Below are 17,174 nucleotides of genomic sequence, written 5' to 3' on the forward strand. Positions count from 1 at the left end.
CATAAAATGACTTCGGAGATTCCGGATATACTGGATATTACTTCGATCGACAATACTGTTCGTGCATCTGTTCGAACATTGAAGAAATTTCGATTTTGCACCCTCTTTCAATTAATATATGTATGCAAAGACGGGTTTTCAAAAATATTTGCAAAAAATATTGTCAAACCCATGCAATGCGAAGCTGCCTTTACTGAACAGTCCCGTTTGCGATGCGTAGCCTAGCAGATCGATTCTTGCTAGAAATGTATTTCTCCAAATTATTTCGATAACTGGTTAATTGGCATTAAAATTGGTCCAATTAGCCCGTTTTATTTTGCAGCGAGGGTCTCCTATAGCGAGGGCTTGCTGTATGTTGTAAAGAGTAGCTTCTTTCTCATCATACCGACAAACTACGGTCTTGTACTAATATTTTATCCATTGGTGCTTCGCGCATGTGGACTGATTGGCAAATTTGGCAAGAAATAATCTTACACTGCGTATAACGACCGGAGCTGGTAAAGGCTAGCAAAGAAAACCTCAAACCAAGAACAAGAGAATATGTCTATGAGCGAAAATCGGATAAAGCGAGGGGTGTCGCTACAATATTATGGGTTATTTTAGAAGTGGGAAGCTTCGGATCCAAAAAATATACACCTCCCGAAATAGCTGGCTCCTCAAAATCCTTTCATTAAGTCTTTGTGATGGTGTGTCCCCCCCTTCGCGTTTATCCTTTTTATTTCCTTTCTTCAGTTTAATTCCTTTTCTCTTCCCTCTTTCTGGTCTTTAATGTCTGACTTTCTCGTTTTTTTGTCTTTCATAGCGTTTTCCTCCCGTGACCATTGGTCAATTAGCGATTATTTTTACGATTAGGTGGTTTAATTTCTCCTTCTCTTCCTCGCAGGTTTTTTCCTTCGTTTAATATATCGTCTTCTTCCGCCTCTCCTCTCCGCTCCGTAAAAAACCCTTCCTTGGATATTCAACGGAGAATTTGCCTTTTATTTCCCGCTTCCTCCTCCGTTCGGATGTGTCTCTTGATTTTTTTTTTAATTGTTCCGAGACGGCACCGCCACTCTTGCGTGTCCGGCGGCTTTCGGAATCGCTGTAGTCGGCGTAGAAGTCGTTCTCTCTCTCGGTCTCTCCTGCCTCTCTCCGTCTCTCCGCACAAACAAAATGGCGGCTTGTTGTTTCTACTCCTCAGATACGGGGGGGAGGGTTGGAGGTACAGCAGCATTGGAAGGGGGGGTAGTCGGCGCTCGGAAATTCCCGGAAAGGACTTTCGTAGCCTTTCGGAGCTGCAGTATCTACATGTTTGTCGACGGGGGGCAGTGGTGTCATGCCACTGTTTAGACACTGTCAACCGCGGTTGAGCATCCGGTGAAAAGGTTACATTGGCAAAATCTCATATATTTCCTTGTTGTTGACGACGTGCCAACATATTATCTTGGTTTGAACAGTTTGGAGCAGTCAAATTGGACCTATATACAGATTTTCTTTTGTGTTAATTCTGGATATTAATCTGTACTGTATATTGCTATTTAGGATTGGCGTATCTGTGATATTGACATTGTCATTCGTTCCCAATCATGCATTATAAAGAAAACCCCAAAACCGAAGCATATTGGTCTTTTAGATGGAAATATTGTGTCCCAGTACAGTGCAGCTAGTATATTCTGACTGCTGGTGGAATACAACAAAAAGTTAAAAAAAATAATCTTTAACAGAACAATATATTTTGTGCATTGTCACCACAAAAGGTTATTCCCAGTGATAACCACACTCTCAGGGGCTGTCAGCTGACAGTGTCTGGCCCGGTTCTGTTTGCTTTGCTCGAACGGGACTTTCCTTTGGATGCCATCTATTTTTGCTCTTTCTTTGCCACTTAACTCCTCAGGACAGTTAAATTGTGCTTTACTAATTTAACCATTCTCCTGTGCGCACGCATACCCTCAATGTCAGCGGTGCTTTTAGGTGACTCAGGAGATGGTTCGACGGGCCCCCACCATCCTTGTGAATCAGTACGTCATTCTCCATGCATAGTTTGTGGTATCTCAGGATACCCCTCATCATTTTCAGAAATGTACACACCTGGGAAGAAGAGGTTAAGTGGGTCAGTTAGCTAAAATGTAAATTCTGTTTGGGTTTCATAGTAGTATCTAACTTGCATAACTGGTTGTCTAGTACTGGAATGCCGTGAATGTGGTGCCTACTATTGCATGGAATAAGTATGTGAGCCCATTAGAATAACCTAGTTGTCTGCATTAATTAGTCATAAAATGTGATCTGATCTTCACCTAAGTTACAATAGTGAACAAGCACAATCAGTTTTAACTGATAACACACCTAATATTGCATTGTTCTAGTATGCCTTGAATTCATCAGAAAAGTGTCTGAGTCCCTGGGCTAATGCCTTCAACAAAAGCTAAATGGTGTCTGGAGTGGAATGAATGAAATAAGATTGGAGGTGTGAGTTACAGCTACTTTGTAAAAAAATACTCAAACATTTTGAGTTTGCTGTTCACAAAAAAAAACACCTGTTGATGTGAACAAAAAAAAAAAAAGGAGGGAGAACTAGGAAGACTTACGATCAAGAAGTGCCGATTTGGATAAAGCTGGAAAGAGTAACCCTAATGGTTTAGAAGGAATCCGTGGAATCAGTTGCCATCTCTGTTCATTAGTCTTCCATATGCAAAACATTGGACAGGCATGGTGTCCATGGCAGGACAGCACAGAGGAAGCCACTGTACTCCAAAAGAAACACTGTTGCACGATTGAAGTTTGTCAAAGACCACGTCACATTCCACAATGCTACCTGGAGAACGTAATGTGGACAGATGATACCAAGGTCGAATTGTTCGAGGAAAAAATGTGTAGCACTTTATATTGCATATAAAGGGCATGGCATACCAATACGAAAATATCATCACCATGGTGAACTATCGACGGAGGGAGCATCATGATTTCGGGCCGCTTTGCTGGTGCCTCAGGGCCTGGACAGCATGCCATCATCAAGAGGAAAATTAATGCTCAAGATTATTAAGGTATCCTACAGGATAATGTCAGGGTGGCTGTCCCCTAGCTGGGGCTCAGTAGGAGTTGGGTGATGCAGTAGGACAATGACCCTAAACATTGAAGTAGATCTACTACAGAATGGCTACAAAATTGAAAATCTGCAATTTGGAGTGTCCCAGAACAGACCGTAACTTAAGAAAGATGCCATTCACACTAGACATCCTAAGAATAAGGCCGATCTGAAGCAGTTCTGTAAAGAAGAATTGTTCAAAAGTCCTCCTGAATGTGGCACAGGTCTGACATGTGAATCATTTATTATTAGATATCATTAATCTATTAGAAGCAGTTTGACCAGTTACATGTAGTACTTCTTTTTTCATATCCCATCTTACTCTCCTGTCTACTTTGAGACAAATACACACACACCACTGAGCCAAATCATTATGACCACCTCCATGTAAAGCAAATAATTTTGATTATCTCATAAAAAATGGCGTGTGTTAAGGTTTGCGATGTATTATACGATAAGCTAACATTCGGTGTTCGTAGTCGACATGTTGAATGCAGAAGAAATGGGCAGGGATAAAGATCTCAGTGACACTGACAAGGGCCAAATCATTATGGCAGACAGCTGGGTCAGAGCTTCCCCAGAGCAGCAAGGCTTGTGGGGTGCTCACAATCAGCTATGGAGAGTACCTACTGAGAGTGATCTGAGGGAGAAACCACGAACTGCTGACAGGGTGTCGGGCAGCCAAGATTCATTGATGTGGGATGTGAATGACGGCTATCTTGTGTGGTACAAGCCAACTGAAGAATTACTGTGGCACAAATAGCAGATTATTTTGATGATCGTCATGGGAGTGATATCTCATGACACACAGGGCATGGAGCCCTGATCCATTCAACATGTCAACTATGAGCACTGCATTTTAGCTTACTGTCTAATACATCCACCCATCCATCCATTATCTCCCGCTGGATCCGAGGTCGGGTCGCGGGGGCAGCAGTCTCAGCAGGGAAACCCAGACTTCCCACTCCATGGTCACTTCATCATTCCCTCCCTCAGGGGGAATCCCAAGGTGTTCCCAGGCCAGCCGAGAGACATAGTCCCTCCAGTGTGTCCTGGGTCTTCCCCGGGGCCTCCTCCCAGTTTCTCACCAGGGAGGCATCCAGAAAGCATCCTAAGCAGATGCCCGAGCCACCTCATCTGGCTCCTCTCAATGCGGAGGAGCAGCGGCTCTACTCTGAATCCCTCCTGAATGACCAAGCTTCTCACCCTGTCTCTAAGGGAGAGCCCAGCCACCCTGTGTGTCATTTCAGCCACTTGTACTTGCGATCTCGTTCTTTCAGTCACTTCCCACAGCTCATGACAATAGGTGAGGATAGGAACGTAGGTCGACTGGTAAATCGAAAGCTTTGCCTTTTGGCTCAGCTCTTTCTTCACCATGACAGACCGATGCAGCGCCCGTATCATCCGCCTGTCGATTTCCCGTTCCATCGTTCCCTCACTCCGTGAACAAGACCCAGAGATACTTAAACCTCCACTTGGAGTAGCACCCCATCCCTAATCCCTGTCTAATACAGTATTTCTCAAATCAGTTCTGGGGGACCCCCAGATGGTCCATGTTTTTGCTTCCTCCCAACTCTCAGTGAATTGGGAGAGAGCAAAAACATGGCCTGTCTGGGGGGTCCCTGAGGACTGATTTGAGAAACACTAATATAATATATCCCAGACCAAGACATGCACCTTTCTTACTGGATAGTCAACATTATTTGCTTCACATGGAGTTGGTCATTCATGACGTTTTGGCTACAGGTGAGAGCAAATTTTGAGGTCCGAATCCAGGATCAGGCTATTTATCTGGTGCATTTCAAAGAGGGTGGAGAGGTAGGTCAACGGCCCTGTGGAGACGTCACTGTTCTGCTGAGACTGGGGCTCAAACCTGCAACCTTCCATTTAGAGGCACAGAGGCTTAACCCACTAAGCCAAACATTCCCCCATCAGTATAACGACAGGTTTGTCCGTCTATCAAGATTCACTAAGATAGGTATTGTCAGCTGCAGAGGTATGTAAACCACATCACTAGGAGTCTTACAGTATGAATGTACCTAGCACAATCATGATGACCATTTCAGGATGCAGGGGCATTGAGTGAAAGAGGCCAGATGTCATGTACATCCACACCCAGACGGTGACCCGCAGTGTGGGGGCAGTACCTGCGCAGCCAGAAAAAGTGACATAAAAAGCCGAAATCCTTACAAAACCAAACCAGCATCTTTCTTGGTTGTACTGACTTGACACTGTGCAACAGACCTACCCACGTGTTTCAAAGCCTCAATTTCCCATCAGGCCTTTAAAATACAAATTTCAATCATGTCAAACTTTATTAACATATAAGTAACCAATAACAAAGGGACAGACTGCAACACCACTGAGGAGGACATATCGGCATATGTAAAAGGCCCAGTTTTGGGCCCAACAGCATTAATGTGGTGTTCAGAGCAAAGCAGCATGATGACACTCATTCCATCTGGATTTCCAGGGTGGCTTCACACCTCATCCTGCACAGGAAAGAACCCGGGTCAACAGGAAAAGGAAGCAGGCACATATAAAATCATGGTTTTCATGGTGTGGAGATAGATCATAATGGATCTTTTCTGAAACACCTTTTACACCCATAATGCAACAAACAGAAAGCCACAGACGAGTCAGATACCCCAAAAGAAACTTGTCTTATTCAAATGACTTCTGGGTGGGTGTTTGTAAGGGCACATCACATATGTGCCATTACATGTATTTTGGTAACACACATCACCAGATTCTTATTAGCGTTTCCAAACACACTTCCTGAGAGAAAAGTACTATCTCTCGCAAGCCAACACACTAAATCCAATCCGTTTCAACACACACCAACAAGCGCATATTCTAGTGTTACTCCTGAGACTGCACCTTAGCCTCAAACTCCACCGATATCAATAATAAACATGAATATTAACTTTGGGGTAGAAACATTGCGTTGCTGTTAAGTCAAGGTAACAACCGTGATCAGTACTTACGTTACTTACTTCCCGTTGACTGGCCAAGTATGAACAACTTCACTGACAGAGCCTAAATACTCACACACCAGCTCCCGATCGTGACAGAAAGAAGAATAACAGAAAATGTGCTGATGCTTATCCAGAGGTACATAGTATATACTTACATACACAATTCAAGGCAAGTACAACATTTATTCATGAGATGCTTTTGCTCATAACAATAAATGAGGATCTGAGAACCAATTCAACTAGCCTCTCCGGAGCAACTTGGCTTAAAGGCCCACCAGTGGTATGATCACTTTGTTAGTCATGGGATGGGGGGGGTTGGGTAAAGACAGGATTCCAATCCATCACAGACCACAGTGTAAAAATTGCATTCAAAAATCCATCTTATGCAGGGTTGCGGGGTCCACAAACTATGGGCACAAGGCAGGAAATAACCTAGGATGGGACACCAACCCATCACAGGGCACACAAACCATGCACACCTACATGCAACCTGACAACTCTGATTCACCTTAGCGTGTTTTTGGACTGTGGGGGGGGGGGGGGGCAACCAGAGAACCCGGAGGAACCCCCACGATGTGCAAACTCCACACACAGAGCCAGAGACTTCAACCCCCATGGCGACTGTGCTGCCACATTCAGAAATAACTTTCGTTAATCGTTATGTGTGAAATTAGAGCCTAGCTTTGTCATGCAACCAAAATTCCCAAGTGGAGTCTTTAACCAATTATTTATTTAATCAAATTAAGTCAATCAATGATCAAAAAATGACAGCTAAATATTGACCTTTTATCTTTACCTTGACAATCTGCTTGTTGCTGATGTAACGCCGGGTAGTAGCTCAGTTTCCCTGGTAACCACAGTAGGCCAGTGGGCACGACACTCTTAGTTAAGCTGGGGGAAAAGCAACACATACTAGCCTCATGTACAGGTTCAATAATTAGAATCAGAATTCAAGTCACAATGAACCTTCCATGACTAGTGGGTGGAGCAGAGATCATTAGCTGATGCGTTAGTCTTGGATGTATATTTTGCACCGTGTATGGTGCATCAAAGCCGAAAGAGGTGACTTCAGACCTGACCTGGGGTGCTAGCAACTCCGTATGGACTGTGGCTTACATGCTTTCAGAGCACAATGGATCATAGACATCATGGACAGAGAATTCCAAGAAAGAGTCATAGGGTCCATTCAACTTCTGAACCAGAAAAAGGGGATTATGATTAGCTACCAGGTCATTCAGTGGGGCCCCGAATTCACTGTAAAATGTCATGCTGTGCTGTATCACAACACCAATGTTAAGCAAAATAAGGCATACATTATACAAAATAATAAAGATCGACTTTTCCTAGGTTATATTTAAACAATGGAAAGATCTTCTGTTTTAAACATTTATATGAAAATACCAAAAAGATTTTGTAGAACATTCTAAATATACCACAAACTAAAATGCCATTTAATATTACATCACCATGTAGTTCTAAGAAAGGACAAAACACTTAATATCTCTAACAATATAGCTGGTGCTAGCATCCTAGCATACACTGCTCTGCAGTCTTCTGATCCACAAGGACCTGCTGCTCCCTGTTATACCCGTGTGGTAATACTCCCCACCTCCATTTCTGGGTTTTTCATGGTCCTTGGGAAGTACTGGATCAGGGGCCTCCCCTCCAGCAGGGGGCGCTTGTGGATTTTGAGAAGAAGAAACGTGGGTAGCATGGATCAGTGCATTACCTGAGACATGTTGGGAATGTTGGGCATGGCAATCACCTGACATTTTTGTTATGACAGTGCTGGGAAATGGGGGAAATGGGAAATGAAGTCCCAAGCAAATTGACAGTAGCCTCCTCACACCCATAAATGATACGCAACATCCCGGAAATCTGTCGTTCCACTATTCAGTGATGGTAAAATCCCACCCCAGTCAATGTATATACGGTATTATCACAATAGCATCCAAAAATTAGCCAGCATCCCTGCCCTCCTGAATACCCCTCATCTACCTGCCTGAAATCAATATCCCTAAGGTGGGATATCTGAAGTCAAGTCCCCACAAGGTACCACTTGGTGCCCATTGGACCAGAGGACAACACATTATTCAGCCAATCTTATCCAGAAAGGGCCATTGTGCATGCAGATTTTCACTGCAATTCCCTAATTAGATTACTAATTAGAGAGGACTGATTGGCTGAAGAGTCCTCACATCTGGGTTTGAACAGCTGACTTAAAGGTTATCCCAAAAACCTGCATGCACACTGGCCCTTTGCAGATAAGATTGGACACCCCTGCAGTACAAGAAGTGCTGTCCAGCTGTAGGTCTCTGGGTTGTGGTTCAAGGGATAAGGGATGACACTAGACATGTGAAAAGTGCGAAGCAAAAGGAAGATGATAGCATGGCTGGTGGAACCTGCACCCCCATTACCCCTGGTATGAGCTGTCAAAAGGGACACCACCTCACAACCCTGAATCTGATCATTTTAATGCCCAAATTCTGGGGTCAAGTACACAATGACCTGAGAGATATTACAGCAAACAAGCACATGCATTAATATGAGCATTTCTGTTACCACCACTATTTTCTTGACAAACAGGGATGCTTTACATATTCCATTAGAATTGTTTGGCTTAGTTAGTCTAGATGAAATGTGTAATATTAAGGGAAATATTCAGTTTACTCTGAAAATTACACATACCTAGAACCTACCAAATTAAGGCATTGCTGGGATGGAAAGATGGTGATGGTCAGCGTGTATTTCTTCTTTAAATCATAACTAATATCACTGTCACACCAGCTGCAGAGGGATTCTGAGAAACAGGCTGAGGTTGTCAGAACCCAATGACTTGTGCCAACTTCAACTGTTATAGGCCAACCACCAGCTGCAGGTACCACAAAGTGGCTGGTGGCTACAATGTGCAAACACAGCTATCAGGGTTGCCAACCACTTGTAAATTTTTAATGGAATTTTAATTTATCAGTAAGAAGAGTCAAGTCAAATGTCCGTAAGTCAATCCACATTTTATATGACTGCTTGTCTAGCCCTAATATCAATCTTAAGTAAACACTGGTATTCACTGTCAAAAACTCTAATGTAAGAAGCAGCAATTGTCCATATGTAGGGCAGACCAGGGATGTTTTTTTTTACATTTTGCCCGAAGCTCTGAGTTCTTTTAGGAATCACATTCAAATTTTGAAAGAAACTACCTACACGTGTCTTCTAGTAAACAGCACAGGTTTAATCTCTGTATCGCAGACAGACAATGAATGGTTTAGCCTGAAACACATGGAGTGAAATGTTGCAATTCTTCCCATAGTCAGTGATAGTTGTAACATTATAAATGACGTGGGTTTTATTATTCAACAAAATTTGGGGGTACGTATGCATGTATGCATAGATGCATAATGTATGTTAATCACAACTAAAATCAAAGATCACAGTAAAACCAAACAAAATCTGCAACTGTGCACCAGTTTTAATAACTGAATAATAGTGTGCATGTTTGCATGTGGAGGGCGGCATGGTGGTGCAGTGGTTAGCATTGCTGCCTTACCCTTCTGGGTCCCAGGTTCGAGTCTCCGCCTGGGTCACATGTGTGTGGAGTTTGCATATTCTCCCCATGTCGTCGTGGGGTTTCTTCCGGGTACTCCGGTTTCCCCCCGCAGTCCAAAGACGTGCTGAAGCTAATTGGAGTTACTAAATTGCCCATAGGTGTGCATGTGTGAGTGAATGGTGTGTGAGTGTGCCCTGTGATGGGCTGGCCCCCCATCCTGGGTTGTTCCCTGCCTCGTGCCCATTGCTTCCGGGATAGGCTCCGGACCCCCCGCGACCCAGTAGGATAAGCGGTTTGGAAAATGGATGTATGGATGTTTGCATGTGTGTGTGCGCAGTGTTAGTCACGATCAGAATCACAGTGGTGACAGGTGTATTGAACTCCTCCTAGTGTACCAGCTTAATGGGCTGTTAATGGACAGTTAATGCCAGGGATGGGGGACCTGATCCAGAATCAGCCAATAATAAAACAGTGATTCCCAGCTCCAGTCCTGGGGACTGTTATAGGCTGATTGAGGGGTCATCCCAAAAACCTGCACCAGCTCTCCATGGATCAGGTTCCCCACTCCTGGTCTGTGCATTTCACCCAATCCAAACGCACAATGCATTAGTTAACTGGGCTCGAGAAGTGGCTGTGAACAAGTTCACCTTGCAGCTAAGCGCAACAATATTAGCACTCACAACTTGTATAAAAGATATTTGCATCATAAAAATCATTAAAAATTATTTAAGTTTGAATGATGCAAGTACAAAGCTTGCAGTGCTATCGCAAAAATAATTGAAGCCAAAAAAATACTTTCTTACCTCAAATTATTTTCCTTACAAATCTCAGTGTGTTTGTTTCAGGGCTGCTCCTTCTTCACATGTAAAATAAACACTAAACTGGACATGTGCCGAGTGACTTACGTGATCTGTAACTCGTTCAAGATTTGAGAAATAGACTTTGTCACAACTAACCCATGTTACAATCATCGCCAGCGCCTGTACTACGAAGCGGGGTTACTGGCTTATCGGGGTAACTTGTTGGATTTAAGGGAGTCTGCGCAAAATTTAAGTGAACGAATATTAAGTCAATTTAAACTGTGGTACCTTAAATCCGACGTTACCCCGATAAGCCAGTAACTCCGCTTCGCAGTACAGGCCACCGGTCTCCCCTACTCACGGGCTTTAAAAAGATGCGAGTGGATGTACGCAATAGGCTAACCCAAGAGTCACTGGGGCCAATTCTTCCGTTGTCTGCATCTTGCCGTCACGCCAACACTCATATACTGACGTCACACGTATACTCGAGATGTGGTATAAATGGGACGACGATTTCGAATCTATCTTCGGCGCATTTACAAACTTAAATACAGTGAAGAGTCTACCACTAAGGCTTAGTGACTAAGCAGTACGACCAGTGCTTGTTTTATTGCGGAAAGGAATGTGGAATCAAACAGAAGAGGGGAAGACGAGAAGTGCTTTGACCTTGTTGTGTCACTTTATACAACACCTACAATATTTCAGCTTCTTGTTTTTTATTGTCATAAACTGGTTTAATCGTGGAAGAACCCTAACCTCGGTTTCAAACAGCGCGACGCCATAAGAACAGTGAACCTAAAAACGCAGGGGGGAACTATATCACTGGACTGTTTACGTAGTAGCAGCGTTAATAAAATAAACCAAAAAAGAACCACACAGGGCAAGCTCAAGAGAAAACCACTGCAATAATCTATACACCAAGCACTTGCACAATCTATGACAGATGCTGTAAATTCCCCTTTAAGGTTAACGAGAATATCCATCCGACAGTTTCGACGCCATTGGACAAACCCTCTATGACCACTTTTCTGTGCGACATATCCCTCGCACTCGCTAAGGACCTGTTTTGTTTGCTCATTATTGTGCCGTTTAATCAAATGCCTGTGTAAAAATAGCAGGTTTGCCAGGCAATAGTCTTTAGCGCGTTCGACGGGTGAGGGTGGCGGATGGTGGAGCCTTGTGTTGTCTGCTAAAGAGAGATTACACGAGGCTGAGATTAAGCGGGTAGCTAGCCATTCTATTTGATTTTTGCAAGCAGCGGTGATTGTTATCTTGCTGAATATTATTTATTGACCTGCATACGTGTATCGGGAACCGCTTATATCGCCACTTGGTCTACTTAGCAGTGGTGGTGTCATCCGGTTCTAGATTATATATTGGATGCATTTTTGTATGGAAGTAGTTTTGAATTCAGTGCTTCAGTAATGTATTGCAGTAATACGTGCGTTATTTTATTTGTATATGATTTATTCACGTATATGTGCATGTATGCACGTATAGCTGGTCAGTTGAAGAAAACGTGTTATGCGCTTTCTCGATTGTTGATTTTGTGCCTTTTAGAGTCAAGAAAAACTAATCCAGTGTCTCTGTAGATTCTTCCTAGTGACTGTCGTGTGCTGGCCGTGCAAAATTGGAATGGACCCCCGGAAAGTGTCAGAACTCAAGGCCTTCGTTCAGCTGTGCAGCCAGAATCCCTCAGTCTTGCACCTACCTGAGCTTGATTTCCTACGCACTTGGCTGACGGGGTCAGTGTTCTCTCGCTCGTCTTTACTCTCATAGCTTGACATACTGATGTATAGCAGAACCTGACTAATCGTGGATGTGATCAGTTTAATGTTTAAGAAACGAACCGCAGCTGAACATGGGAGTCGAATTCAAAAGTTCATATGGACAATAAAAGGCGGCACTCAAGAATGCTTGAATCGAGGACAGCAAAATTAGTAATAATACAACAGTTTAGTTTTCAATGTGTGTGAAGAGATCGCCATGGCAACTACATACGTTCAACAGGAAGTAAATGACGGAATGACGCAATTCATTATTAAATTTGAGAATTTGATTTATCATGAGTTTTCTCATTTCAGGATGGGAGCTACAATCCCACCACCAAGCACAAAGGGTGCACCATCTTCATGCCCAAGGGTAAAAATTTCATTTCATTTGGTACTCCTTTAATAAGCACGTACTCCACTGACTTTCGCACTCTATCACTGGATGGCGCATAAATATATAGAATGCAATGACACGTGCATTTTATTATATTACATTTTGCATTGGTTTATTCTTTAACTTTCAAATAAATAAGGGAGATGATGTGAATAAAGCCAAAGGAGAGGATGAAGTCATATCATTATTATGTGGGCTGAGTTGGTAGAGTACACGCTACAGTGGTATCCTTCATTTTATTTGCACAATTACACTGCCATGTACCCGTGGTAGAGAATTTGAAACAATCCTTCCAGTTTTATGCGGTATCACTGTTTTCAGACCGAGTGTCCTTGTTCTGGAGCCTCTGCGCCCACTTCAGCGCCAGAGGAACCTGTGTTTCCAGAGAGTGAGGAAAGTGAACTAGGTATGGCTGCACCACTGTGCCAGCATTTTATGAAAGAAAATGGGTGTAACAACCAGGAATAAAATACATAATAGAGTATAATAATAGAGTATTTCTACTTCTAGTAACAATTGTAAATATGCCATTAAATGCACTAAATGGCTCTTTCTAGAAGATTAATGTATGCAGATTGTTTTTTCATTATTTTGCTAATTATTCATTGTTTATGTTTTTATTTTAGAGATTGATGATGAGGGAGTGATCGAGCCTGACACAGATGAGCCGCAAGAGATGGGAGACTTTGAGAATTTGGAGGTACGAAGTCTGACAAACCTGACTTTTCTGTGTTCCTGAGTTTGTGTTTTAACGAATCTGTTCCCTTGCCAAGGTGACTGATGAAATGATGGATCAGGCGAATGAGAAGAAGATGGAGGCCATCGCAGCACTGGGAGAGGGTATGTGGTGGAACCGACGGTACTGATCAGTCGCCTTCCAGTAGCTTTATAGTGAGTGTCTCAATGTCTGTGTGCCACCGTGTGGCAGGGGAGCTGCAAAAATCTCTGGAACTGTTCACCGAGGCCATCAAGCTTAACCCGTGCCTCGCCATCCTGTACGCCAAGAGAGCCAGGTGAGCGTGCAGCCCGACACTGCAAAGTACGGCAGCGTCCATTGCTGAATCTGTGCATGAGTCAGATGCATCTTTGTCTTTCCCTCAGCGTGTATGTGAAAATGCAGAAGCCCAATGCAGCAGTGAGAGATTGTAACCGGGCCATCGACATCAACCCCGACTCTGCCCAGCCCTACAAATGGAGGGGGATGGCTCATAGGTAAGCTCACGCACACCCTCTACTGGCAGTGCACAGTGCGCCGAGTGCAGATAGTATCCACTTATAAATGCATGCAGACTTCCTCCATCTCAGATGGCTCAGGTTGTCATGAATTGAATGTATTTTTCTACTCATCAATATTTTTGTCAACTTAACTGAATCAATTAACATGAAAATATTTCTCCTATCATAAATCGTCACCCAGACAATAAGCTGTCCTTCCTGTCCCTCATGTCATCTAAATGTGCAATAACTATTTAGTATTTGCAAACTATTATAATATTATAATGGTTAAATGTACACACTATGTGCAATTCAATATTATTATGCGTAATAACATTTCACCAATGAGCAACATTACTTATGTACTCATCATGGCCTGCATAATGCAATTATGGATACTTTCAGCTTGACTCATCCTCACGTAGTATTTTATTTAAATCCCATTTAAATCCATTTTACTCAGCTATATATTTTCGATAACTTTATTAACCTCTGGAGGGCAATTAAATTGTCATAGCAGTTAGGTACATTTAAATCAAAACAAAAAAATAATTCAAGACAATGGAATAATAATGGGAAATATAGTGTTTATTGTATTTTTGATCTGTGCCTTTTGCACCTATTCCTATCTTCTGAGCAATATAACATAAGCAGTTTCCTCCGGGATTAATAGTTTTCTGATTCTGATTCTAAATGCACCTCAGATGAGCCCAGACATGCAGATACACACCGTGTCTTTGCTGTGTTGACTGATCTCCTTTTATTCAGGATGCTGGGAAACTGGGAGGAGGCAGCACGGGATCTGGCCACAGCCTGCAAGCTGGACTATGATGAAGATGCCAGCATGATGCTGAAGGAGGTGCAACCTAAGGTACAGGGGTACTAGGACCCTGCGGCTGTCACTCATCCACATCTCTACAGATGCTGTCATTAAGCAACTCATGACTCACTAACACTACCTCCCCCTCCTCTATAAAGGCAAACAGAATTATCGAGCATCGGCGCAAGTATGAGCGCAAGAGAGAGGAGCGGGAGATCCGTGAGAGGCAGGAGAGAGTGAAGAAGGCCAAGGAGGAGCACGTGAGAGCACAGAGGGTAGGCAGGGCAAACGGCCAGAGGTGGGGAGGTGGGGATGTCCGCTGAGAATCTTGTTAGGGATACAATGCAATCCTGTTTGTGACCAGGAGCAGGAGGCCAGGCAGCAAGCAGGGGGGACCCCCGGGGGATTCCCAGGTGAGCATGACACTACATGTGATGTCAGATGAAGGAGAGTTGTAAGTATGGTCAGCTTTTTTGGCCTGATGGTAGCTGCGAGTCCCTGATGATAGAAGGCTGCTACCGTTTTATCCGATGACGCTGCAGGTTTTCCGGGGGGAGCTCCGCCCTTCGGCATGCCAGGCCTTGGAGATCTCCTGAATGACCCTGAGCTGCTTATGGCCATGAAGGTAAGGCGTTCCCGTCTGTCACCACCCTTCATTCTCCATAACCGGGTGTTACATTCATTATGCAGTATCACTTACCTACAGGCATGCAATTAGGGGTGGGCAATATGGCAAAAATTGCATATCATGGTTTTTTTTTTTTTGACAGGATCACAGTCCACGTTCTTATCACGATTATTTTTTATGCTGGTTTTTAAGACTGTTGTACGTTACTGAACAGTACAACAAAATTAATTTCCCTATTAAAAAAAAAATAGCCATATAAGGCAATAAAACCTAAAAGAGAAGCATACTCAGCATATTCTTTGGAGTATTTTCTTTTGAGGTGGTTGAAAAGGTTTGTTGTGTTGCCATCCATCATGCAAACCTTATTTATGCAAATGAATTTTGTTTGCAGCTTGCCGGTTTAGAAAGATCCAAACCAGCTCGATATTACCGAGGTCAAATTAATTTTAGGGATGAACTCCTCCATGTCGCCGAAGCTGCTGCTTCGCCAAATAGGGAATGTGCTGCATGTCCAGATGAGGGTGCAAAAGGGAGAGAAGGGAAGAAAGCCAAAGCACTTCCTACTGTTACTTATTACCGGTTTATTGGTGTCGAAAAAGATTCGGCTGACAAAACAGATGCGTGCATGAGCTATAGAACTGCAACTGATAGAATGTGCACTGTAGCACAATGTAACAATCTCTCTGTAAAGGAGACATTTTAATCGTTCACAACAAAATATCATCAGATTGCACACCCTCTATGGGATGATGGGGGGGGGGGAGAACTGATGATTTCAGTCTCAGAAGGGGAAAACCTGGTAAATAAAAAAAAATAGTACTGATAAGATGAATAAATGAAATGTCTCCTTTTCTGTTTGGTTGTCAGGACCCGGAGGTAATGGCAGCCTTCCAGGATGTTGCCCAGAACCCGGCCAACATCACCAAGTATCAGAACAACCCCAAGGTCATGGCTCTCATTAGCAAACTGAGCACGAAGTTTGGGGGGGCCCAGGCTTAGACAGTTACACCAGACAAATACATGCTCCAATATGGTGTGTGTAATGGAGAATAAACTCAAACCAGACTCCTCAAAGGCTTTTAATTCTGAAGTAGGGCCTCCACTTAGGGTTGGGGAGGTTAGTGACCACACTCCAGACACACCAGCACACAGAAAACGAGAACTCGCATATTCCTCTCATCCTGGCCTACCCTCCAAAAAGATTTTTGTCAGGAGCCAAAATGGATCAAATGCGTGTTTGATGAGTTGTTTAGTATAACATGGCTCTTTTATGCTAGTTTGGACATCTGTCATTTAAGGTTGTTTTGATAGTTTGACCATTTAAGATTACATACTTGTGTATCCAACATGAATTGCATTGTCTGTCTTTCCAGTTCCAATAAAAACACTTTAGGTTTTTCAATGTCATGGAAAAAGGAGTAAACGATTAAACATTGTGAAGTGGTTGTTCTGGGCACTTCTTTGAATCGGATGTTCACATCCCTTTTTGGTTGGTGATGAACAAAGTATTTGGCATTGCCACATGGATCACACACACTTATGTCTATTTTGTTTTGTCTTACCCGCATTTCTATAGCAGCAATGTTGCTTGCCTCCCTTCATGTTTGTGTCCTAAGTGCTGGACTTAGGTGTAGGGTACATTTGACTTAAGTTATGAGGGCCTTTTGTATCTTCATGATCACTGGCTGTGTATTAGTCATTTAGACACAGGCTGGGTTAGCTTTCACAGGACTGAGCCATCTAAATGAGTGTTTCCCAACCCGGTCATCAAGGACCCACAGACAGTCCACATTTTTGCTCCCTCCCAGCTCCCTGGGAGAAACGTGGACTATCTGCATGTCCCCAAGGACTAGATTGGGGAAACACTGATCTAAATCAGTCAACATAGGACAACACATTATCCAGCCAGAGTGGAGAGTCCTCACACCTAAAGCTTATCACTAAAATGTGCACAGACTGGCC

The 17,174-nt window shown here is 43.3% G+C and overlaps 1 protein-coding gene and 1 long non-coding RNA gene across 2 annotated transcripts; one reads left to right on the forward strand and one right to left on the reverse strand.

Annotated features, from left to right (window-relative positions):
* Positions 1-5,357: 5,357 nt before the first annotated feature.
* LOC125717839 (uncharacterized) lies at positions 5,358-11,381 on the reverse strand. The gene is made up of 2 exons (XR_007384638.1): positions 6,836-11,381; positions 5,358-6,665 (listed from the first exon to the last, which is right to left on the reverse strand). It is a non-coding gene; the product is annotated as an uncharacterized LOC125717839 (long non-coding RNA).
* Positions 11,382-11,449: 68 nt separating this feature from the next.
* On the forward strand, positions 11,450-16,657 carry LOC125717837 (hsc70-interacting protein-like). The gene is made up of 13 exons (XM_048991142.1): positions 11,450-11,607; positions 11,976-12,128; positions 12,468-12,525; positions 12,871-12,955; positions 13,176-13,249; positions 13,323-13,389; positions 13,478-13,562; positions 13,651-13,761; positions 14,533-14,635; positions 14,743-14,859; positions 14,949-14,997; positions 15,127-15,209; positions 16,080-16,657. The coding sequence occupies exons 2-13, from the start codon at positions 12,019-12,021 to the stop codon at positions 16,209-16,211; spliced, it is 1,074 nt and encodes a 357-aa protein (XP_048847099.1). The 5' UTR covers positions 11,450-11,607; positions 11,976-12,018; the 3' UTR covers positions 16,212-16,657.
* Positions 16,658-17,174: the final 517 nt, after the last annotated feature.

This window comes from Brienomyrus brachyistius, chromosome 22, assembly GCF_023856365.1.
Source record: "Brienomyrus brachyistius isolate T26 chromosome 22, BBRACH_0.4, whole genome shotgun sequence".
In the NCBI taxonomy this organism is placed as follows: Eukaryota; Metazoa; Chordata; class Actinopteri; order Osteoglossiformes; family Mormyridae; genus Brienomyrus; species Brienomyrus brachyistius.

Coding starts and splice junctions, on each gene's coding strand:
- LOC125717837 (XM_048991142.1), top strand. CDS start 12,019: ATGGACCCCCGGAAAGTGTCAGAACTCAAGGCCTTCGTTCAGCTGTGC. Junction 13,250..13,322: donor GAGACTTTGAGAATTTGGAG/GTACGAAGTCTG, acceptor TCCCTTGCCAAG/GTGACTGATGAAATGATGGA. Junction 14,636..14,742: donor TGAAGGAGGTGCAACCTAAG/GTACAGGGGTAC, acceptor TCCTCTATAAAG/GCAAACAGAATTATCGAGCA.